This window comes from Nilaparvata lugens, chromosome 2, assembly GCF_014356525.2.
Source record: "Nilaparvata lugens isolate BPH chromosome 2, ASM1435652v1, whole genome shotgun sequence".
Lineage (NCBI taxonomy): Eukaryota > Metazoa > Arthropoda > Insecta > Hemiptera > Delphacidae > Nilaparvata > Nilaparvata lugens.
In genome coordinates, this window is record NC_052505.1 from 41,751,361 (window position 1) to 41,776,104 (window position 24,744).

Here is a 24,744-nt window from a genome sequence, read left to right on the forward strand (position 1 = left end):
TGCAGGGTGCGCTGCGCGGTTCACTGAGCTGTTTGAGGTTCTTTTTGGCATGTGTGGACACACCTTTAAAGGTGTGTTTTTGTTTGTGCGTGAATGCCGTACTGATGCACCATGCTATGAAAAACCTAAAGGGAAGAAACCCCATTGTTTTTAGAACATTCAAAATTTACAATTATCGACAATGAATTAGATGTTAAAACATCTAGAAATAGTTATGGTAAGGATCACCAATAGAGAAAAAAATATTTACAGTAATAGACAGATTCAAGGGAAACACAAATGATTATTGAGTTTCTAAAATCATGGAATATATTTTCTTTATAAATAGATGAAGACAATATAGCCAACTCAGTAATAAGTTAAAATATATATATATTAAACTCTAAAATTAGAAAATCTATAACAAAAATGATGTACTACGCAATAGCACAGCTTGATTTAAAAATAAAATGTTTATGTAGGGAGATAACAATTAAAAATGAACTAAGTAGCAAATATAAATTTTACGGTACCTACAAATTTGTGCTTAAATTCACAAATTTTACTCATTTTAATTACGGTTGATTCTGATTATGGAAAACACAATTATAACAACACAATACAAAAAATACAAGAAAGCAACTTTGAGCTTTCCAAAGTTGTAGAATAATTAGCAACTCTGAATATTTAACGTTAATAACTTACAGAAAAATAGAATAGATTTGTATAATCTCTCAGTTAAAAATATTAATTATAGCTTAGTTAAAAATTAGTAATTATTCAGAAGAATGAAAATCACAAAGGTAAGTAGTAATACTCTCTACTTACCTCGACTTATGAGAATTTGAGGCAACCGAAAATATCGACAAAGGAGGCTCATCATTGGTTTTCTCAAACTTAATAAGATTTAAAATCTTTAAAAAACAAAGTTGTACAAATTTCGTCATGTTTATTATTTAACTTACATATAAAATTCTAAAACGTAAGCTAAAATTATTATAAACCAGATTATAATAAAGTATAATTATCCTAAAAATAAACTATTTCAATGATCAGGCATTTTGAAAAATTGTCATCGAAATGATCAAATTTAAAACGCAGAATACATTTGTATATTCTCTTGTAGATGGATATTGAACAAATTTGAACTATCAATCATCTACTGTATCATATACATTATTATAATATACAATTTCATTAAATAATTCTAGAATATAATAATTTTTATAAAAAACTGTACATATTTTATACATAATATATTGGTTCTCAAATGTGCAGAGTGTGCGTAAAAGTACACTAACGATATGGAGACAAGCGCTTGCACGCTCTCACACGCACAGTCCCTAACTAGGGTCTATTCACCTCCACTAGGCTAGTCATCATTTATTAGAATATAATTACAATTTGTTTATCTAACAATAACTGGATAGTAAAATTGCATTAGTATTCATCAACATTTTGGCCGACTCAAGTACTTAAATACTATGATGACAAAGACGATAAAAAGAGCTGTAAGCTAGTAATGTGATACCAAATGCGTCGTTATAAAAGAACTATGAGTCCACTTGTTCACTTAAATCATTTCACGCCAAAATACCTATCATTAATCTTATTTGAGTTGTCCACAATCAAGATGCATCCAGGTATGACCAGTGCTATCTTGGCAGTGATGAGTAGCCCAGCCGGCCAAGTTTAATGTTGGGGCATTTTGTTCGTATTCCAGCACGAGTTGCATTCAAGTAGTTTTGCATGCAATTCTGTACAACTGTGAAAAGTAGACACATTACAAAATATATGGAAGAAGAAAGCGTTAGCTGGACAAGGCGAGGCTGACGACTGCTGTTGGCCACGAGTTAGAATAGGTGACAGTGCTTTCTTCGCTTGCCGGGCTTTTTGCGTTTCTCCTTCCCTCTTTGTTCCTTCTGAAAATTATTAACAATCTATTCAATCATCTAAACAATTTATTTCTAGATTGTTGGGATTTATTATGTTCAATGTTAACAAAAGCCTTGTTTCCATTACTACAAATTCAACGCATCATGACTAATGTTCGAATTAGTAGCAACGGTCTACAACATTTCAACTGGGCAGTTTCTCCACAACAATTGCGACAGCCCAATCTGCCGTAAAGTGTTGTTGCCGTTTCCTATTTCGCAATTGATTACTCATCTCTTTTCTTTTGAAATTCTAACATTCTTTTGAATAGAGATAAAAAGATTCTGATTTCAGTTTTGGACCTGGCACCCCCAACTACTAAAACGCAAAAGTCAGATTTCCGAAAAATAGGTACCAAAAAAATAGGAAGTTGTGGTTACTTTTACATATTTTCATTGCACCCACTTTCATGCAGTTTGCGCCGAAATGGGAAAAATAGGCGAAAAGTTGTAAAAATCGCTCAACAAGCTGGCACAACTCGCGTGTTGTTATGTATTGCCAATTGCCGGAATGGGAACTAAGCTTTAACGACACTTTTTGAAGAAGAAAGACCAAATATCACGAAATCTGTCCAATATTCGAAAGTAAAATCAATAATATTAAAAACCATTGGAATAGAAAAATTACAAAAAACAAACAAATATCATCAATTATTACTATCCTGGAACCAAACAGCTCACTTATCATTAAGTAGTGTACAAAAATGAATTTTCAAGCAGTGTGGATTTTTAAACTTGTAGGAGCATGTAGCCAAGTAGAGCTAGAACCCCCAAATTCTCCCTCTCCCTTCAAAAGTTTAGCAAGGGTCTAGAAATTTTGTCTTGAGAGGACTTCAGAATTACGCCAAAGATACGCCGTTTTACTGCGTTTTTCTTGCGTTCCTTATCGTTTTTCTGTGATTGTTCACATTTTTCAAGAATCAATTGAGGGAAAATGTTCAAATTAGGAACAGAATTTCAGCTAGGGTCTAGAAACTTTGTCTTGGGAGGACTTCAAAACTACGCCAAAGATACGACAAATATAGGCGCTTTTACTGCGTTTTCCAAGCGTTTTAGAGCGTTTCTTTTCTCAAGTATTTCATTAAGCATTAAAACAAGCAAACATATAAACATATGCTTTATTTCAAAGCATTTTTCTACATTTCTCAAGCAAATTCATACGTGATACGGTTAGATATGGATGTTTGTAAGCTTTTCATATCATTCCTGTTTCAAATTTCAAAGAACTAAAATACAATAATTCTCATAATATCCTAACCAAGTTAGACCTTTGAACCAATTGTGAAATAAATTAAAAAAAACAGCCCTGCACTACATAGCCTAATTAATAGAATACTGGTGATTGAATCGAGCCTGAAAGTCTCTTTTGACTTTTTGATGGAAGGAAGAAAGCACAAATGAAAAATGCAGGTTAGCGAAGCGAGCCTGCTGATCTTATTCCTGGATTATCCAGCCGGGGGTTCAGGGGGCGGAGCCCCTTGGCTAGACGTATAAGGCCAGCGAAGCGAGCCTGCCAGCTAGTAGTTTATGAAATATTTTGACTTTTCATGCAAACCTTTTTAACCCCGGTTGCACAAGAGCCTGTTAAATTTTAATCGTGATTAAATGCAATGAGAGCCAATTATTCACGGAAAAGCATTCTCTTTTCGTGGTATTCAATCATGATTAAAAATTAACAGGCTTTTGTACAACTGTGCCATATTCTAATAAATTTCATATTCTAATAAGTTTTGAATAAGGCTATCAAGTGATTGAAATATTTTTTTAAAATTTATTACTCTACAAAACCTAATAGTTGAAATTACTTGTCAATCACCAAATAAAACAGTTGATATTTTTCAACCAAAAAATTGAGTTTTTTATTTTTTTAATATATTTTTAAAATTACCTATCGAAGTATAGTAATAGTAATTATTTATTTTAGTATTGATTATGAGCCACCAATTTTTCTCGATATTCAATACGTCATGACATTTGTTTTTGGTGTTGATGTAGGATGATCTTCAAACGCCCTTATCTACCTTATATTACAAACCACCCCTTAAACGTTAACAGACAATAAATTTTCAAAAAAAAAAAACAATCCTCTCATAAAACTAAAACGAATGACCGAAAACCATAAGGTTTCACTTTTTCCACCACTAAAATGATCACTTGACTTGTTAAATGCTGCAAGAGCTTTACATCAAGTATCAATTCAATTTTATTAAGCCAAAACTGTTCATTACATCAATGATAAAAACTAGATAACAGTTTCAGTATTAACTAGTTTATATTTGTAAAGAAATTACATTGATGGTTCTGAGTATCCCAAAACTTGATATAGCAGCTTCAATAGTGACACTTATAATAACTGAATTTTCATCTACTGAAGTTCAAGACAATACTTACATCTTTCCTAATTTCTCTAACCAAAGTGTAGAAAGCATCATCAACACCTTGCCTAGTTTTCGCTGAAGTTTCAACAAACGGCACTCCATATTGCTTGGCAATGTCATGAGCTACATTCATTTCAACAGCTCTAGTCGGCAAATCACATTTGTTTCCGACCACTGAAACGTTCAATACAACACAAATTAGTAATCAAGTCCTAAATATCTAATTGAAATTCTAAAACAGGTTCCAAACAAATTCTAATCTAATTAAAAGAGTACAACAAACACATTGTACAAGAGATTAATGCATATGACAATTAAATTTATGACAAATTAGGTTATTTCCATCCCTTCCAACTGAATATTCATGTTTATTTATAACCATATACAATTGAAGCAAAAACATTTACCCAAAACTGCCAATCTATTAAAATTATCAAATTAAGAATATCTACTGAGGAATAAAAACAAATAAAGTACCCAATGTTGAAGAATTGGTACTGTTATATCTGAAAAAAACTACGATAAGATTGATACATTTATATAAAGTGAATGTTATAAAAAGTATTATTCAAACAATGGGAACACTTTATTTTGAGTGCACCAAAGGTACAATCGAATCTCAGTATCGATACTATTTAAAATGAAACATGAAATAATATACTGAAATTAAAACTTGAATAACTGAATAATAAATCATAACTAACTTAACTAGTTAACTAACTAATAAGAGTCCAAAACTTCCCATCTTCCTAATTTTGATAAAATGTTCAAATTAAGGTTATGTAAATATTTTTATCTAAGACCATGTTATAATGTGAAGTAAACTGATTACAAAATCAATGATTGCAAATTATTACAATCAACCCCTTAAGAGTTCCCTTTTTGCAATTGATTTTCAAAACAATGCTTTAATGTTTATGCAACTTTATGCAACAACTTGAACATTATGCAATGGGGTATCAACCAATCACAATGCAGGATTATCCAGTGTTGAAAACTTTTGAAATCAGCTGATCTGACCAATAACATAATCTATTGTACTCCAGAGAACTCGCTACGCTTGCTCACTTGTGTCTTAACTCTACATCTAACTCGGGCTTTAAAGATCCCTATTATAAAACTGTTTTATAAACTACTATTACACTCCACTAAAAAACTACACCTTTTCTCACAAAAACTGTATGGACTGTGAATGAAAAATGATTAAGGCTATAAATTTCCGAAAAAAATGAAATTTTCTTCAGAAAGCAATACCGTACTTTCCTTACCTACGGCAATAGGGCAAGTAAAGTAAAAACTTGCGCGAGTGAATGATTACGCATGTGTTGCAGCAAACACCGCGCGATCATGTGAACCGTTTACAAGTGAACTGAAATTTACCATAGAAGAAAATATCTAATAATAAAAGCATCGAATCAAATCGGAACTTCAACAGATGTGATTTTACTACATGATTTTATAATCATTCAGGGAGGATGAAAATCTGTCAGTTATGAGATATGGAGTTATTTTTTGGGGAAAAAGTATAGAGAATAATGGAATATTCATACTGCAGAAGAAAGCCATTAGGATAATTTATAAGATTAATACAATGCGCTCTTGCAGACCTTATTTTAAAGAAAAGAGATTGCTGACGGCTCCTGCTATTTATATATTAGATTTAGCAATCTTCGTTTTTAAAAATAGACGAATGTATGAGGAGAACCAGGTGAGTCATCCCCATAATACTCGATTTAGAGGTTTTGTTTACCCACATCACAGACTAAGCCTGCTGGAGAGTGGCCCGTTTTATATGGGAATGAAAATATTTAATTCAATCCCATCTCACATAAGAGAAATTGATGGCTTGAAGGAGTTCAAAAAAAAAACACTCAGGGAATTCCTTATTGTATTGTGTCCGTACAGGTTAGCAGACTTCCTTGTTGAATAGTGTTTGATTGATGTATGTTATGTGGGATCTGTAGTGTTGAAATAGGAGGGATGGTAGATATTAGATTAAACTTTGAGGTGTCATATACTGCGGGATCGTTGCTCCCTTAATGCAGTTCAGTAATTGTGACGAACAAGTAAAGTAAAGTAAAGTAAAGATGATAGAAGAGGATGGATGTAGGTCTGACAATTCTCAAATGTCTCCTTTGTATAGGATGTTCAATTCTGATACGGTACTGGGAGAACAGCTTTCTTTTCAGCATCAAATTCGAATGATTCAGTGAGTAACACAATTGAGATTATCAGCAAAAGTACATTCATCCAAATTAATGGTAAGAGGTATCAAAATGACCCGCAGAAAATATGTCCCGCTTGTGGATCACACTTAGAAACAACTCTGCATTTTCATCTTATTTGTCCCTCTTATGAAACCTCAGGATTCAGTACATTGCAAATCATGTTCATAACATAGTTCAGAAAGTTGATAAAATAATGGTTTTATTATCTAATTTTAATGTTGAGAGAATTGAACATGTTTATCAGTATACTACAAAGGCACTGGCAAGGAAGGATGCTTTGGTCTCTGAAATCATTAGGGCTACATAATCAATAACGATTCTATTCGATAGAAATGTAGCAATTAATTCAATGTAGTAATATTGTTTAATGATTGTAATGTGGGTACTTTCATTGTTCGTGGTTGTATGCAAATTTATAATTGTTATTAGTATGCTCATGTTATTAGTTTAATCTATTGTCAAACGTTTTGTTTATGTAGTATAATTTAGTCATTGTTTGAAGTTGTTATACCCAACTCATTTGTATGGTAATACCGTGTACAAATAAAATGATTTATTATTATTATCATTTTGTTCACTTCTTGGTGCTCACGCAATCATTTACTAGAGCGAGTTTGTATGCAATGCAATCGTACCCTAACTTTGATGAGATGATAGGTCTGATTGATTTGTTTAATAAATAATTCAAAGTAGGCTATTTTATAGATTAAAAAAAATGTATTATGTCAGATACTTACAAACCATCGGTACTTCTTCAGCATCTTTAACCCTTTTGATTTGTTCTCTATAATTACTTATATCTTCAAATGATTTTGCATTGTTAACTGCAAATACTAACAAAAACCCTTCTCCAGTCCTCATGTACTGGTCTCTCATGGCACTAAAAAACAAATCAGAAATATGATTAATAATAGAATGACCACAAGCGGAAATTTGAGGACAAATAAAGAAAAATACTAACAGCAATTAAAAATAATGTTTTTAGTTAAGAGCTTAAAACAGTGCTTTTATCGAAAAATGCTAATGCTAACCTGCCAAAAATTATTCATTTCTTTTTCAAGCTTTTTAATAATAAGAAAAAGTCTTTAGAAGAATCAACATAGACTGAGTTTAGTTCTTCTGCAAGCATTCCATTCAATACAACAATCGTTCCCCTAATCCCCCAGCCTAATCGGTATTCGTACCCAACAGTTTTGCAGTAGAAGTCGACCAAAGCAGTTAGGATAGTCCCATAAGATCAATGTGAAAACCGTAAAATCATGCATTCTTTTTGAAACACATCACGTCCAACAGTTTACAACAGATCTGATCTTCTCAAAAAAAGGATGAATTATACAATGTAGCGGGTCTATTGCCATTTAAAATGTGTAGGCCTAATACTTCTTACTAATATTACCTTACTTAAGATTTGAAAAATGTTTGAACTTGTAGTAGTATATTTCTGCTTAAATTATTGAATGAAAAATATCAGAAGATGAAGCCGACTGCTATCGCGCAGTGCACTCTTAAGAAGCCGTATACTTCTGCATTGGTATATTTATTTTTTACATTTAAAATGTTTACATTAATGATTATTCTCCATCTTTCATCTACTGATTAATATATTCTTGTTCTTTAAAAAATCCGAACAACAATCATACCTGAAAAAAATTACGAATATGATCTGAAGTTATTCTGATTAAAATATAGGTAACTGATTGCTGAAGTTTCACTGTTCAAGCCAATTTTTCCCTGAGATATCTATTCATACAAGATCATTCCTGAATTGGAAATAGAAAATTCTTCAGTCCAGTCCAGACTCAGCGACTTATGAGGAAATAATTAATGTAATCAGACAGGAGAAATGGTTCCACTATAACATAATTCATATTAGTCCAGTCAATATAGATATAAAAAGGGTGTGTGCTTGCAATTTAGAATTGTGGTTCTGATTTTATAAGGTATTATTTGGATACATGGGAGAAATCCAGAACCAATTTTTTCATGCAAAATTTCCTTGTGCTATATACAGAGTGTGCCATATTTTCGGTTCATTTTTCAGTTTTCAGCTATTACCGCCAAATCCACTAAACGGACAGAAAAATTTGCACTCGCCTTTTTATAGATTATAAAATTTTGAATAAAATAAGATCGTTTTGAACTCTTTATCTCCAATGAGTACTGAGTTATAATCTTTTTTAAATTAGTAAAATGTAAAGAAAATTTTTTTAATGAATTTTAGTTTTTGATCAACAATAACTTCCGATTATTAGTTACCATTTAACTGTATAATACAAAATCCCTCTGGGCGTAATTTTGTGCTCTACAAATCTGAGACCAGGTATAGCGCTCTATCTCATATAGATTTCTAGGAACACCTGAAAACAATGCTCCTTGTATTGTGAAAACACCTAATTTTTAGCTTCGACCATCATCACCAACCACATTGTCCTCACATTGATATTTTGCACATTGACATAAGTTCATGAGATTATGTTCTATGAGAATCACCCGTTAGGTGCATTTCATTTCAGTGTTTCCTAGTGAAGAGGCGCGTATAAGGACATCTCAAGAATCAAAATCTCAAACATATAACTTTTGACACAATACTCGGATCTCATCGTACTACACTTCATTTTTGGACCACTATGTATTTAGCATAAGGAAATTTTTGAACCAATTAAAAAATTGGTTCTGGATTTCTCTCAAGTATCCAAATAATATATTATAAAATCAGAATTAAAATATATATTGCAAGCACCAATGTATTTATAGTGACTGGACCATATCTCTAACATCCAGTACTTTCCAAAGAAGATAATTTAAATACCGAGCCTCACTGTGGAAATCAAATCATATTTACCTGTATAACCTGAAAATTCAAACGATCCTAAAACAAGGGAATATCCAAGTAAACTCCTATTACGGATGTTGAGGTTTATTTGACGTTCAGGAATTTTTCTAGCTCTATTTACTTTTCCACTTCATATAAATATTATAAGAGCAATGAACTTTGGTAGAAACTGAATCCACCTCAACATCTACAGTAAAGATACTTTCGAATTTTCCCGGTTTTCGCACAGATGCAACATGGAAACATATAGAGTTTTTTTCACGCACGTCATATACGAGTATTTTCTTCCTTTGTTGCCTGTGCAACAGGCTAAAAAAACTTTTTACTGGTGATATTTTTTAAAGTTTTTCGACTTGTATACTATCAAGTTATAAAGTTATCACAGCAAACAATTTTATCCGATTATTACTTTTTGAGATATGAGCGCCTGAAGTTTAAATATTTGGGACAAAAATTCAAATTCGGTAAAAGTTAAATTTATGGAATTTTGTGGATAATATTTTTATAATTTTGAAATTCTTTATGACATTGTTAATAGAAAATCGTCAAAATATAAATTTTTGAGGAAGTTATTCGATTTTAAAAAATTACTGAAAATGACTCCAAGTTGTTATTTTTGGTCATTTTTTGGAACTTTAGGCGCTCATATCTCAAAACGAAATAACCAGAAAAACAATTTCCTGAGAAAACTTTTTTTTGTTTCCTTGATAACTTAATAGCCAATACAGATCGAAAAACGTTCTCACCAGTAAGAAGTTTTTTTTAGCCTGTTGCACAGACTTAAAAAAGTTTGACTTTTGCCAAATTGATTTGGCAAATTTTTTACGCAAAAATATAACGTAGAAGGTTTATCCTATACCTATCCTTATACCTATTAGGCTCTGGATTAAGTGATTGCAAAGCAGTCTAGATCCAGAGGTTCCGGGTTCTACTCAGATAAGACCAAGAGGTTTCATCCCAGTCACTCACATTGGCGGCTTTAATTATATATCAAGACTAGGTGGTACCTTCTCGTAAGGAAATTTCCACTAACAGAAACCAAACTAGTATTTCAACAAGCCCTTAATTCTACGATATTTGAAAAACATTGACATCAAATTCAAATATTTCTCAGCGACGTACAACACTTCAAATTAATCATGAGGTAGAACTGGATAATATAAGTATGCAAAATATGTCTTTGAGAATTCCAATCACACATAATAACAAAATGTTCAAGTCCTTTTCAAAATGAAGGACGATTAATCTAATGTGGCATCAATAATGTTGTTCCTTTTTAAATTGCGCGTCGACGTATATACAAGGCTTTTGGAAATTATGAATTTCAAGAACAATATAAAAGGAAAAGGAGCCTCCTTCATACGCCAATATTAGTGAAAATCAGACTATAGAATATTATTCATCATAAATCAGCTGTCGAGTGGATTATAAATTGCATGCCATGACGCATGCGATTCAATATCTCAATGTAACTTGGTAAAAAAACAGCTGCTGTGTTGACTATTAATTGCATGCCTCATTGAATGCGATTTTTATGCACTATTAAATGAACTATTGATTGCATGCAATTGATAACTAAAATAACATAGTATTGTCTCTCGAACTTTCTCTGCTTTGAACTCGGGCTGACCTGTTGCCAGTATGTCTTGAAGGAGATTAGCCTTTGATGTTTGCATTTTTGATACACCAACCCCAACAGCCATTTCACACATATATCTCGCCGACGACATATAGACAGGATTTACTCTGATAGACAGTATAAGAGGAGGCTGTGGTTTATAACTGCGCGAGGTCTACTGTTCACAGAACTACTAGTTATAAACTATTCACATTCATATATGCACCTAGGTGTCAACTAATTTTGTCTTACAATATGTATAAACTATTTTATTTATACCTACAAACTATACTCTGTCGGCTTTTTTCGGCTATACTCGGCTTTTGTCGAGGTAGCCATGTTCCACGCTACCGTGGGTTCACTTTGCGTTGACAGTAATCCACTTGTCAGCTGATTGATTATGAAAAATTCTATAGGAATGGTTTACAAAACGTCCCAAGGCGTGGGTTGTTTTTCGAGGATTAGCGTGGGTCTACTGTGCGGTAGGCCTAAGTGCCTTAGATCGCTTCCGGTATTTGAAAACATGTATGACTTATGCCTACTGTTGTGAAAGTGTGATTTGATGAAATACCAACATTTCAAATAGATGAAAAATTTGGTGGATGTTGATTGTAAAAGGTTAAATTCAAGAAACTTTATATCAAGTATATATAACTGTATACTATATTATTCAACTTTTCAATATTTAAACTTACCTGTACTCTTCTTGACCAGCGGTATCTAAAATATCTAACAAACATGTTTCACCGTCGATCACTACCTGCTTACGATAAGAATCCTCTGAAAAATACAAAAATTTAACAAAATTATGAATCACAAACTAAATATATGAATATGATCTTAAGGCTAAACAAGACTTTCTACTGGTGATATTTTTCAAAGCTTTTATTTAGATTCCTTGTTGGTTATCCATCTTATTTTCACTATTATTATAACTATAGTATTTTAATTTAAAGTGAAAAAACACTCACATTCTTTGGTGTGGCGACGACTGTTTTGTGCTGGTATTAAACATTCTCAAGCTCGACAGAAACTAAAGTATTTAAGGTTATGAGGGTGAGTATTTGGTCAGAGTGGGGGTGGAGGGGAGTTTTGGCGGTTGATGGAGGTGGATTTAAATGAGTTTGTCGAACAGGGTGTGGGAAGAAAAGTTGATATGATCATTGAGAATATGGTTTTGCTGTTGTTTGGTGTATTTGTATATTTCAAAATGTTCCAGTACATCTAATTTTCTGTTTTTGTGGAATAGTGGAGTATTTCAAGGTTATTGTCTATGTCAGGGTGTGTGTGGTCAGTGGAGATAATGTGTTCTGCAAAGGTGGAATGGGAGGAAGGGTGGGTAATGGCTCTTGTGTGCTCTTTGAATCTTATGTTGAAATTTCTGGCTGTTTTTCCCATGTAGAATTTACTGCAATCTGTACAATTCAGTTTATAAACTCCTGGTCTATTGTGTTGTTGCTGAGGGGTGTTGTGTGGGGACAAGAACTTCCTGAGTGTTTCCACATAATTCAACATTAGCTTCATTTGACATCTCCAATCTGTACACCAATGTACCTATACAAGAGACACTGAAATACCTTGAAGAAATGCTACAATCAAACAACACCCCACAGGACATCATGCAAGAAATAATAACTCCCACCAAACTTGTAACCTCACAAAACTATTTTGAATTCAATAGTAAATTCTATTTTCAACCCCATGGCCTCCCTATGGGATCACCCATTTCTTGCATACTGGCAGAGATTTTCGTTCACACTATGGAACAAAAACACATTCTACACAACCATGATCCCAAATCAAACATCCAATCCCATAAAATACTCACTTGGTTCCGTTATGTAGATGACATATTAATACTATACAGGGAAAACAAAAGACAGCCTAAAACATTACACACCCATCTCAACAGCATACACCCAAATTTGACTTTCACACTTGAATTAGAAATCAACAACAGCATAAATTTGCTGGATATCACCATCACAAAACAGAACCAATCATTCAAAACATTCAAATATACAGAGAGCCCATAACAACAGACACCACAATCCATTGCACTTCAAACCACCCTATCATCCAACACAAACTAGCAGCCTACAACCACATGCTATACACATTAATAAATATCCCAATGACAACCACAGATTACAACACTGAACTGCACACAATAAAATATATCGCACAACAAAATGGATACAAACCCTCAATGATTGATAAACTACTGTATTACATAAAATTCAAAACAACAAAAACAATTTGCAAAACATTGACAGCTACAACACTGACACTCACACAGCATTCGTCACTCTCACATACCTTGACAGTAAAACTTTAAAAAAAAAAAACGGCATCATTCAAGAAAATGAAATACAAGATTGCATACAGAACCACAAATTCACTCAGGAAGTTCTTGTCCCCACACAACACCCCTCAACAAGAACACAATAGACCAGGAGTTTATAAACTGAATTGTACAGATTGCAGTAAATTCTACATGGGAAAACAGCCAGAAATTTCAACTTAAGATTCAAAGAGCACACAAGAGTCATTACCCACCCTTCCTCCCATTCCACCTTTGCAGAACACATTATCTCCACTGACCACACACACCCTGACATAGACAATAACCTTGAAATACTCCACTATTCCACAAAAACAGAAAATTAGATGTACTGGAACAGTTTGATATATACAAATACACCAAACAACAGCAAAACCATATTCTCAATGATCATATCAACTTTTCTTCCCACACCCTGTTCGACAAACTCTTTTAAATCCACCTCCATCAACCGCCAAAACTCCCCTCCACCCCCACTCTGACCAAATACTCACCCTCATAACCTTAAATACTTTAGTTTCTGTCGAGCTTGAGAATGTTCAATACCAGCACGAAACGGCCGTCGCCACACCAAAGAATGTAAGTGTTTTTTGCTTTTAGATTTTTATACTATCAAAATAAAAAAAATTTCTTAAGAAAACATTTTTTCCGATCATTACTTTTTGTGAATAAATTCTTCATAGTAGGTTATTGTTGATTGAATAAAAAAAACATTTTCTGAAAATATTTATTTTTGAGAAAATTTCCCTGAGAGAACTTTTACATTTTGATAGCTTGATAGTATACAAATCGAAAAACTTTGAAAGATATCACCAGTAGAAAGTTTTTTTTGCCTTTGGACAACCTTAAATTATCGTATTATTCTAGGAATAAGAATCACATTGAGGACATTTCACTCAAATTCGGTCTTTTAACGTTACTTTTCGTAAAGATGAGAGTGACCATTCACTTTTTACTTTAAGTTTAAGTTTGAAAGTGAGCTACAATAAATTTGATAAAAATACCTCTTACCAATACATATGATGAATATCACTAGGTGGTGAAGTATGATGAATATCACTGGATGAAGTAATATCAAATCAATTCATCATGGCATTGCAGTTGATACAGTATTTTAAAATAACAAGTTTGATTTCGAGAAAAAACTAATTGTTTTCGCACGAAAAAAATGAATGATCAACATTCAAATACATTCCAGAAAATTCATTTATACTATTCGCTAAGATCACTGCATCTCAATTTTAATAGCTTCTGTCAAAAACATCAAAAGATCCTTAGAATTTTTCTTCAAAAATGAAACATTCAATTCTTAACATGATTGACGCAAATTGTATTCTTTAGCAGAACATAATATCAAGATTGTTGAGAAAATTGACAACAATAAAACGTGAGTTTAAAATGACCTCCAAATCAATCAACAAAAACGATAATTGAGCATTTAAAAGAATGCAATACGGAGGACAAATAAATAAAGGGAAGGCACCCTTTCAAATAAAATATTGTTTAAAATATTCAAAAAAAAAATGAATAGAATAATAATATTTAAAATTGAATAATAAATAATAAACACACTTGTAGTATTGAAATTTTCAAACTATCAAAGCTGAGTTGAATGGAAAGATAGAGAAACAGGAGTTCATTCGAATAATTCAGTGATATTTTTCATAGAATTCCAAAACATTGGCAATAATGAATCAAACATTAAAAAGATACTATTCAGTTTTCAATGTCCAACAGACTACCTATTTTGAGGCACGATGAACAAATATGATAAACTTGTATAGGCCATTCAACTCAATTGATACAATTAGTATATGATGCATGCAGCAAGTGCCAAGCCCAAATACACGCGTTAATAACTGGATAGCATCTAAGTGTCTAAACAGAACAAGTGACTCACCAATTGTAGGGTCATATTCGTCCACAAAGCTGAAAAAGAAAATGATCATAATTGAAATTGCGCTTATTTCATTATGAACTTAAATAGTGTTTTAAAACTCAAATATTGCAATAGGCAAATTTTATCTACAATAACATTTTAACACTGTGTTTCTATAAATGATTTGCATATAACATTTAGACTCTTGGAACATTACAGAGAATTGCTGCTTTGGCTTCCATATATGACTTCATTAGACTTGAACTATTCATCTTCATCAGCTCCAATTTAATAACATGCATCTATTAAGGGTCAGACAATTGATTCAAGAAGTGAGAAGTTTTTCGGGGAGAAACGTGCAGAACTTGGATAAGTGCAGTTATCACTGTGAACATTGGACGGAATGGGATGTGATCCTTCAGTTTATATTAATATTAGCCGGCAGACTCGCTTCGCTCGCCTTATCCGTCCCGACCGGGGACTCCACCCCCTGGACCCCCGACTGCATCTTCCAGAAATAAAACCAGCATTTTTCATTTGCGCTTGCTTCCTTCCGTCAAAAAATCAAAAGATACTTTGTCTTGATTCAATAACAGGTTGATTTGTATTATGAAGCACAGCCACAGGACAAAGAAATCTAATTTCATCACAATGAATAAAAAATATTATTAAGTAGTTTCCCAATTGGAGACTTTATTAAGATATTATAATTATTGTATTTCAGTCTAGTTCCTTGAAAATTGAGATAGAAATGATGTAGAGAGCTTACAAAACATTCATATATCTGAATCTCTCAAGAATGAATTTATTTCAGAAATGTTTTCCAAAGTATGTATGTTATACCGGGTGAGCATAAATTATTGAACACATTTCATAGGTGAATAAAAAATATCAAATAATAGTAGCGCGCCTATTTTTGTGGCAAACGTTGGTGTACCTGCTATAATTTGTGATGACCTTCATCGAAACACAGTCGGCTCAATGGTGGGGGTGACAGTGCCTCAGTTGAGCAATGGCTACCGTGCAGGAGAAAGCTATGTGCGCTCTGTGGTTTCACGAAAGCAAATCGGTTATTACTGTTCAAAGACGTTTTCGTTTAGAGTATGGCCGTGATCCTCCTTCTAACAACTTCATTAAACGTTGGTATCAACAATTTAAAGACACAGGAAATGTTTTGCACATGAAAGGTGCTGGCAGGCCTACTGTATCCGAGGAAGTAGTCGATCGAGTAAGGGAAGCATTTCTGAGAAGCCCAAGTAAATCGACTCGTCGTGCGAGTTTAGAACTTGGCATACCGCAGTCGACAATTGTGAAAGTGCTACACAAACGCCTAAAATTGCATGCGTACAAAATTCAATTGTTGCATAACATTAAAGAAGACGATAAACCACGCCGGTACAATTTCGCTGTCGAAATTCTGAACAAAGTTGAAGAAGATAATGATTTTTTAAGAAAGGTTATCTTCTCTGACGAAGCTACCTTCCATGTCAACGGTGTTGTTAACCGTCATAATTGTCGGATTTGGGGTACCCTCATGTTGTTCAAGAGGTTGAACGTGATAGCCCCAAGGTTAATGTTTGGTGTGCGTTGGCTGCATATGGCGTTATCGGCCCGTTCTTTTTCGCCGAGCCTACCGTGACTAGTGCTTCGTATCTTGACATGCTACAAGAGTATGCAGTACCACAAATCGAATATCGACAGCCAAATGTTAACTACCAACAAGATGGGGCACCTCCACATTGGGGTCTACATGTTCGAAATTACATGGATGAACAATTTCCTGAACGTTGGATTGGCCGCGATGGACCGATTTCCTGGCCTCCTCGATCCCCTGATATTACACCACTCGATTTCTTCCTTTGGGGATTTGTCAAAAATAAGGTGTATGCAACGAAGCTAAGTAATATTGACGAACTAAAACGAAGAATTGTAGCCGTAATTCAGGACATCACTTCAGAAATAATCGACAATGTTTGGCGTGAAATTGAATATCGTCTAGATATTTTACGTGCAACAAAAGGTGCTCATGTAGAAATTTGTTGAACTTTTCATGTGTTCTAAATAAAACTATTTGAAATTGGCTTTTCAATAAATCAATATTCATGTAAGTACACTCATTTGTTATTTTTTTATTCACCTATGAAATGTGTTCAATATTTTATGCTCACCCGGTATTATACAAATGCGAATTGGCACTGATTCATTCACTTAGTCAGTGAGTGAGTGCCATTTCGAATTTATATATATATATATAGATATGTAAATACTTTGGGAAGCCTGATGACAGTCATTGAAGATGTAGGCTAAATCAAATCACAGGGGTTTAAGCAAACACATACGTTAGCGCTCCTTTTTAGCAGGTTTTATATTTATTTCAAAGAATTACGTTAATACAGTCAAATATGTAAAATAGGGAACGCGCCAACTAAGCTCCCCGACAGTAAAGCTCCTTTTAAAACCACTTTCGAGGGGATTTACTGACGGCGTCAACTGAGCTCCTGAGAGAGGAGCTTTACTGACGGGGAGCTTGGTTGTCGTCAGCGTCCGAGGAGCTTAGTTGTCGTCTACGGTCCCCACAACTAGTCCCCTCTGAACCAGTAGGGGATTTACTGTCGCGGAGACTAGTTGACGCTAGAGTGCAAGGAGCTTGGTTGTCTTCACCGAACCCGTCTTTATCGGGGTCGAAGTTACTAAGGTCGAAGTTAGGACTCGCTGCCACACAACCCTTTACATTTCATATTAGTAAAAAATACCATATTAAAAAATGAAGATTAACTTTGGTAGTTACAAATTAATGAATCGTTTTTAAAAAGAGAACAGTGACAAATCAAAGTAGAATTATTGCTACAATTTACATTACATGGAAAAACAAAAATATGAGAGTATAAAGATTCAATCTAAAGTTTTGAATGCCATAAGTTGAAAACTAAACAATAGATCAGAGTTTTTGCTTGATGATATGTTATATTCTATACATACATGCAGGAATCATTTGCGAGACGTAAAAACTCATTCTGAAAATGCTTGCCAATTTAATAAGGAACATTTCCAAGTCAGTTGAATTCGGAAAGAGAAATAGTTTATTTTTTCAATTTTATGTTTGCAGTGATAGAAGCGACAACATCAACAAGATTTTCTTCTAATAATCTAATTCATAGAATGTGTGAACCAGTGTCTGTAATTATACTACTTCCCCGCCCGCTTCAAGCTGGTTTCAATGTTTAATAGGGTATCACCTGTCGGGGAGCTTAGTTGTCGGGTACGATCACGACAACCAGACCCCTCATAGGTCTATCCAGCAGGGGATTTACTGTCGGGGAGACTAGTTTTCGTGAGCGTGTGAGGACAACTAAGCTCCTTCGTTCTAGTAGGGGATTTACTGTCGGGGAGACTAGTTGACGGCAAAAGTATATTTTGCCAGGGGATTTACTGACGCCTGTGATCAACATAGCGAGGAGACTAGTTGTCGGGGAGACAGGTTGGCGGCGACCCGTATAATGACTACAAATGAATATGGTAGACACATTTTTTTGGGATTTGAGCGCTAGAAAAATTTAGTGAATAAGGCGACGAGAAGGTTTGGAGCCCCAAGCTATCATTTATGTTGAGGGTTCACAGTATATAAATAAATAAATATAGCACATAACAGGAGACACGATATAAATAGATTGAAAACACTTAAAGACTTACATTAGAAAAGGGGGAAATTTTCGGAGACTGAGTCTCCTTTCTCAACCGAGCACAGACTGCAGTTTTGAATCCAACGGTCGTGTGACCACAGAGTACGCACAGAGACTCAATTGTAGCAGCAGGGACCATTTATATATATTATCAATAATTCTTTTTATAATCCTAGCCTATAAATTATTGAAGAATAAAAGATCCAAATTTTTCAATCGCTATTTATAAGACCCATGAATCAACTTACATGGGATTGCGGTTTTGATTAGTATATATATATTAGTATTAGATTAGGTTTATATTAGTATTTTGAAGAGTACGTTGATTAGTTTGAAAATGTAATTGAATAAAAACACAAATATGTTGTCAAATTCTACACTGAACAGTGTAAAATTTGACAACATATTTGTGTTTTTATTCAATTATGGAACGGTTCTACTACGCGTATATTGACAATGACTCAGTCGAATTTTTGAAAATGTAAGTTAGAATAAATGGTGATTTGACAAAAGTTAGAATCTCTCCTGACTTTATGACAAAACTGCATGGACTTGAGCAAACAGAAAAATAATATTAATTGACGTATTGAGTGGACCAGATATACTCTGATGGGAGAAAGAGGCGGCGAATATTAACAGAGCATTTTCTTTCCGCATCAAACATTCTTTACCGAAAATTATAATACTTTTTTAGTTTTTTCAAGCGACTAGGAAGATACTTATATCTAAGAGATTATTATTTGAGTACGCAATAAATCGTAAAAATTAAAACTTATCATTGAGAAAACATCGAGAACGGCAACGTATTTTATGAAGTGTTTAATCACAATTGATGTAATACATCAAGAGGCTGGTACTCAACATCATTTTCGTTTTATGGAATCAAGAATAGGCCTAAATAAAAAAAAATTAATTCATATACTTGGGCACTGTATTCGCAGTTTTCTTATTTTATCGTAATGTTTAATTACGATTGTGGTTATAATGGAATGGTTGAAATTCAATATCACTTCCCTGTGGTCCTGAAACCACCTTGTTAATAATCTTGCTTAGCAAAGACAAGTAAAACCCGAAACCATTTAAGTATTTCCTGAATTGAAACTAAGCTTGATTTAGATTGTGACAAATCCCTAGGAATTATGTTGTAACTTGAAACACAGAAACTGTTAAGATTACGTAAAATGAGTAAAGTATTAATTTTAATTCAGCTATACGCTAGTTCAAAGTAAAAAATCTGGTGCACTCACACAACTTTCCTTGTCGTTATGAAAATGTATCACCTGACGCTAGTGTTCACGCGAATCTCAAGTCTACTATTCAAAGACCTGAGCCAGCTGGTGACAGGACAATAACTCTGGAGACACACGACGTCTGCTATCTTTTCATAGTAAATGATTTAATAGAATGAACAGTTGCCAACAGTTTGCTATTGAATAATCATATTCTCTCGAATTTCGAGCTTATTTTCAACTAGCCGTCAGCCTCGCTTCGCTTGCCATATCCGTCTAGCCAGGAGGCTCCGCCCCCTGGACCTCGACTGGATCGTCCAAAAATGAGATCAGCGGGCTCGCTTTGCTCGCCTACATTTTCCGTTTGAGCATGCTTCATTCCATCAGAATGTCAAAGTACTGAGAAAACGCAGAAAAGCTGTGAAAAACGTTGGAACAACGCTGATTTTGGGCCTATCTTTGATGAAATATCAAAGTCATCTTATTACAAAATTTTTAGACCCTAGCTAAACCTCTGTGCCAAATTTGAACATTATCTGTCTATTACTTGATGAAAGAACTAAGAAAACGCAAAAAACTGCTAATTTTTGGCGTTATTTCAAATTCCTTCTAACGCAACATTATTACACCCTAGCTGAGCTAAATTTGAGCATTTTCTGTATATTTATTCTCGATAAAGCTGAGTGAACGCTAAAAAAACGCAGATTTTGGGCATACCTTTGGAAATGAGCCTGACGGCTAGTAATTCCCAGGTATTAGCTCTGATTGAAGTAGCAGTGCCCAATCAATTTTCATTTCAATCAATCAATGCATGTCAATCTTCAACTTGGTGCCAACCTAACAAAGTCAACTCAATTTAATGCCAACCCTTAAAATTATTAATTTAGTTACCAGAACAACTGTCTCTCTAGATTATAGTTCTTTATTATCATATGGTATGGACATTTCAATTATAATTATTAAGAGATTGGAATAAGAAGAATATACATGCTAAAAGACGAACTTTAAACCCTTAAAAACCACCCTTAGAGTTTACATTTTTCCAAATCCGTTCTTAGTGCGCCTGTAAAGGGCCAACTGAACATACCTACCAAATTTGAACGTTTTTGGTCCGGTAGATTTTTAGTTCTGCGAGTGAGTGAGTGAGTGAGTCAGTCAGTCAGTGAGTGAGTGCCATTTCGCTTTTAGGCCTTTATATATAGATTTTAGGTGAAAATGTTACTGGACAATGATTGTAGAGATTTTCATGCTCACTCTTTTCCATTTGGATTTTTTTGTTTGAATTGTATCTGAAGCCTGATAATTGGGAATCTAAAATCCAAATTTGCATAAATGGGGCGGAGCACCTGAAGTTTTTACAGATATAGGACTTGAGGCAGTTGATAGAGCTTATCAATGACTATTTTAGATATAAATTTGATAAAAAATTGATCGAAATTGATCGTGTTGGATCCTTATATTGTAAGGACTTTGAGTTCAAAATTTCATGTCATTCCGTTAATTGGGAGATGAGATATCGTGTAGACAGACACACATACACACACATGCATACAGACAATTTTTTACAACAAAAAGACACTTTCTTGGACTCAGTGGGCCTTGAAACGTATAGCAATTTAGAAATTGGGGTAGGCCTACCTTAATTTTTTTCGGAAAGCTATACTTTCCTTTCATTTCTTACATATGCTAATAGGACAAGGAAAGTAAAAATGAAAGGAAGGCATTTTAAATTTCAAGAGATTCTAGAAACTTACATTACAAGAGTATCTAGAAACTTACTGGTTTTGTATTAACTGTATAGTTAAGGCACTTTTTCCCACACCTCCAGCTAAAAACAAAAAATAACGTTAATTAGAGTTAATTAAAAAAACAGAAGAATTAGATTATATTGGTTTAAAACAATTAAAATTTATTCAATACTAAAAGAGTATTTACTTATACCTGCATTTTATTAGGATTTTTAACAATCTTTAAGCTTAGGCTACAACTTTTAGCAGGAATATTAGTTTAAAAATGTTCACAAAAATGCTATTTAAAATACAATCTACAAAGGTTACTAATATTTTTATAAAGTGTGCCTATGTAAAAAATACTATTGCTTTGAAAAATTCTACAACAATAATTTATTTGAATACGGCAACTTTTTCACAAAAAAATTATTGTGATTCATATAAGCTACAAAACAAAAAACTTGTAAATTAAGAAGAAAATAATAAAAGAAAGATGAGCAGCTCCTCTCAAGAATTAACAGAATTACTTAGGCTATTGTTAAAATAAACAAGTAGTACAGTAAGTTAGAATCAACTCAGTTCAAGAGATTTTTCAAAATGTTAAATTACAGTAGACTAACTTACATAGTTAAGTAAAAAGTAGTTATATTTCATTATACATATTATTGTAAAAGATAAAAAATGTCTATAAATTTGTTATGTAAAAATTAAGTTATTATAAGAGCTCCATAAGCTGTGGAAGTATTAACGCTTGATGTAGGATTTAAAATGAGAAACGAGAAGAATAATGACATGAAATATTCACAGGTCAACTTATTATCACGTTAAAAGCTATTTATATGATTCAAAATGGCTTTCAGGGGCGTATTATTAAGTTTTGTACTCAAGTAGGTTCTGTAAAACAGCAGTAAGAATTTCTAACCTCATCATTTGACATTGACTAAATTGGAACAAGTAGAAATAATTTGCGACAAATTATTTGAATCCAAAAAACAATTATAGATTAAATATAAAGTAAAATATGATAAATTTAATTTAAAACTTATAAACTTGAACAATTTTATTAATAATAACCTACCTCCGACCACAACAAGTTTGTACTCCGTCATACTTCAGGTGCGGTACTGAATGCAACTGTAATAAATGTTTTTAAAACTAACCAATCTAAACCATTGTAGCTTATGCTTAATTTTTTCTTGCACAACATTTAAAATTACATAGTTTACTAAAACAATAACTTTTAATTACACCCAAGTGTTTACTTTTAACTATGACCGAAGTTGAAGATATGCATTGCATTGCACAGTATGCACACCACTTCTAAGCTGTAAGCTTACTTCGTAGTTCGTAATCATAATACCCCTTGTTATTCATCATCATGACGTAAATTAAACAGAATTATTGAAAAAACAAATATTTCTTCAATTTATAAAAATAAGATTAAAATTTATATTATTTTAAATTCAATTAGCAAGATCATGTTTGTACGTTATGATTACGGGCGTTCTTTGAGGTAAAAGTTGTATATATTTATTACTTGAACATGTGTTGAAACCAATTCTAGGTATATCAAAATAATATTTTTAAAATATTACTGTGATATGAATTTGTGATTCAATTATTAAGCATTAGGAGATAGAAACAAGGAAAGTGATTTCAACTACAACGAACAGTCTAAAACCACAACAAAGATTTTAACAGAACAGTTTGCTAACCTGCTAAAATCGTCATGCATTTGACTTGACAGCTGTAGCTACTAGCCCAGTCAATAAAGGTTTTTTCGATCCGAAAATTAAATAAAAGCTGAATCTTTTACCATCGATAGAACCCTCCCAGAGGGTCATTCTCCCAAAAGTCCCAAGAAATCCCCTTGGAGCTTTCCCCCCTAGGCCCCCTCAAAGTTGAAAAATTCAGGTAATCACGGAAAATCAATTATCTCTGTACCCATTGATCGAAAACAGTTCTATTATATGCCATTCGATTCGTTACACTATGGACTACAATATTAGTTATATTAATTTTTTCAATAAAATTAACAGTTTTCTTGATAAAATAATATATATGTGAAAATTTAGGGGGTTTGCGATTTGATTTTTTTGTTTTCTTCGATTAACTTCGAAACAAGTAGTTTTGAAGGAAAATGAGCCAAATAATTAATGTAGCCACTGTCATTGCAAATCCATTGATGTATATTGTTATGTATTTGCTTTTTGATTTGACGCCGTGGAAGGGGAAACAGTCGACGCGGAACGGCGCGGCTGATTCGCTTAGCCATAGTAGACAGCAAACTGGAAATCAATTATCTCTGTAACCATTTATCGAAAAAAAATCTATCATATGTCATTCGATTCGTTAAATTAAGGACTACAATATTAGTCGGATTCATTTCCTCAATAAATCGAACAGTTTCCTTGATAAAATAATATAATGTAAAAATTTAGGGGTTTTTTGATTTTTTTGTTTTCTCCGATTAACTTCGAAGCAAATAATTTTAAAGAACAATGTGACGAATAATTATTGTAGCCACATTCATTCCGAATCCATTGATGTATATTTTTATATATTTGCGATTCAAGTTGACGCTGTGGAAGGGGAAACAGCCGACGCGGCTGTCTCCCTTCACCATATTAAACAGAATAATACTGCTGTCTACATTGCATCTTATTTACACTATGGCGCTCGAAACAATAAATTTTGCCTATTGTTTTGACATGCGCTGTATATAGATTTTCACTTTTCAATACTCTAAAAAAATATTACAATTATCTTGATTCAACCATGCTCATGATAAAAATCAGGATTTCGTTGTTTGCTCACAGAATTTATTATATTAATTTGAAGTGTGCCTTCTCCATACCAGAGGTAACACAATTTGATAACTCTAGTTTCAGATATTGATGTTTTTCAACGAA

At 33.3% G+C, this 24,744-nt stretch overlaps 1 protein-coding gene across 1 annotated transcript; it reads right to left on the minus strand.

Moving 5' to 3' along the window:
• Nucleotides 1-291: 291 nt before the first annotated feature.
• LOC111054979 (GTPase HRas) lies at nucleotides 292-23,351 on the minus strand. Its single transcript, XM_022342118.2, has 7 exons — nucleotides 22,911-23,351; nucleotides 21,882-21,930; nucleotides 15,215-15,243; nucleotides 11,666-11,750; nucleotides 7,257-7,399; nucleotides 4,305-4,465; nucleotides 292-1,901 (listed from the first exon to the last, which is right to left on the minus strand). The coding sequence occupies exons 1-7, from the start codon at nucleotides 22,939-22,941 to the stop codon at nucleotides 1,833-1,835; spliced, it is 567 nt and encodes a 188-aa protein (XP_022197810.1). The 5' UTR covers nucleotides 22,942-23,351; the 3' UTR covers nucleotides 292-1,832.
• Nucleotides 23,352-24,744: the final 1,393 nt, after the last annotated feature.

Bases quoted from the DNA above. Each gene is read 5' to 3' on its own strand.
- LOC111054979 (XM_022342118.2), bottom strand. From the start codon at position 22,941: ATGACGGAGTACAAACTTGTTGTGGTCGGAG. The intron at 4,466-7,256 runs GTAAGTATCTGA...TGAACGTTTCAG, and splicing joins TGAAGAAGTACCGATGGTTT to TGGTCGGAAACAAATGTGAT. The intron at 1,902-4,304 runs GTAAGTATTGTC...AATAATTTTCAG, and splicing joins TTAGAGAAATTAGGAAAGAT to AAGGAACAAAGAGGGAAGGA.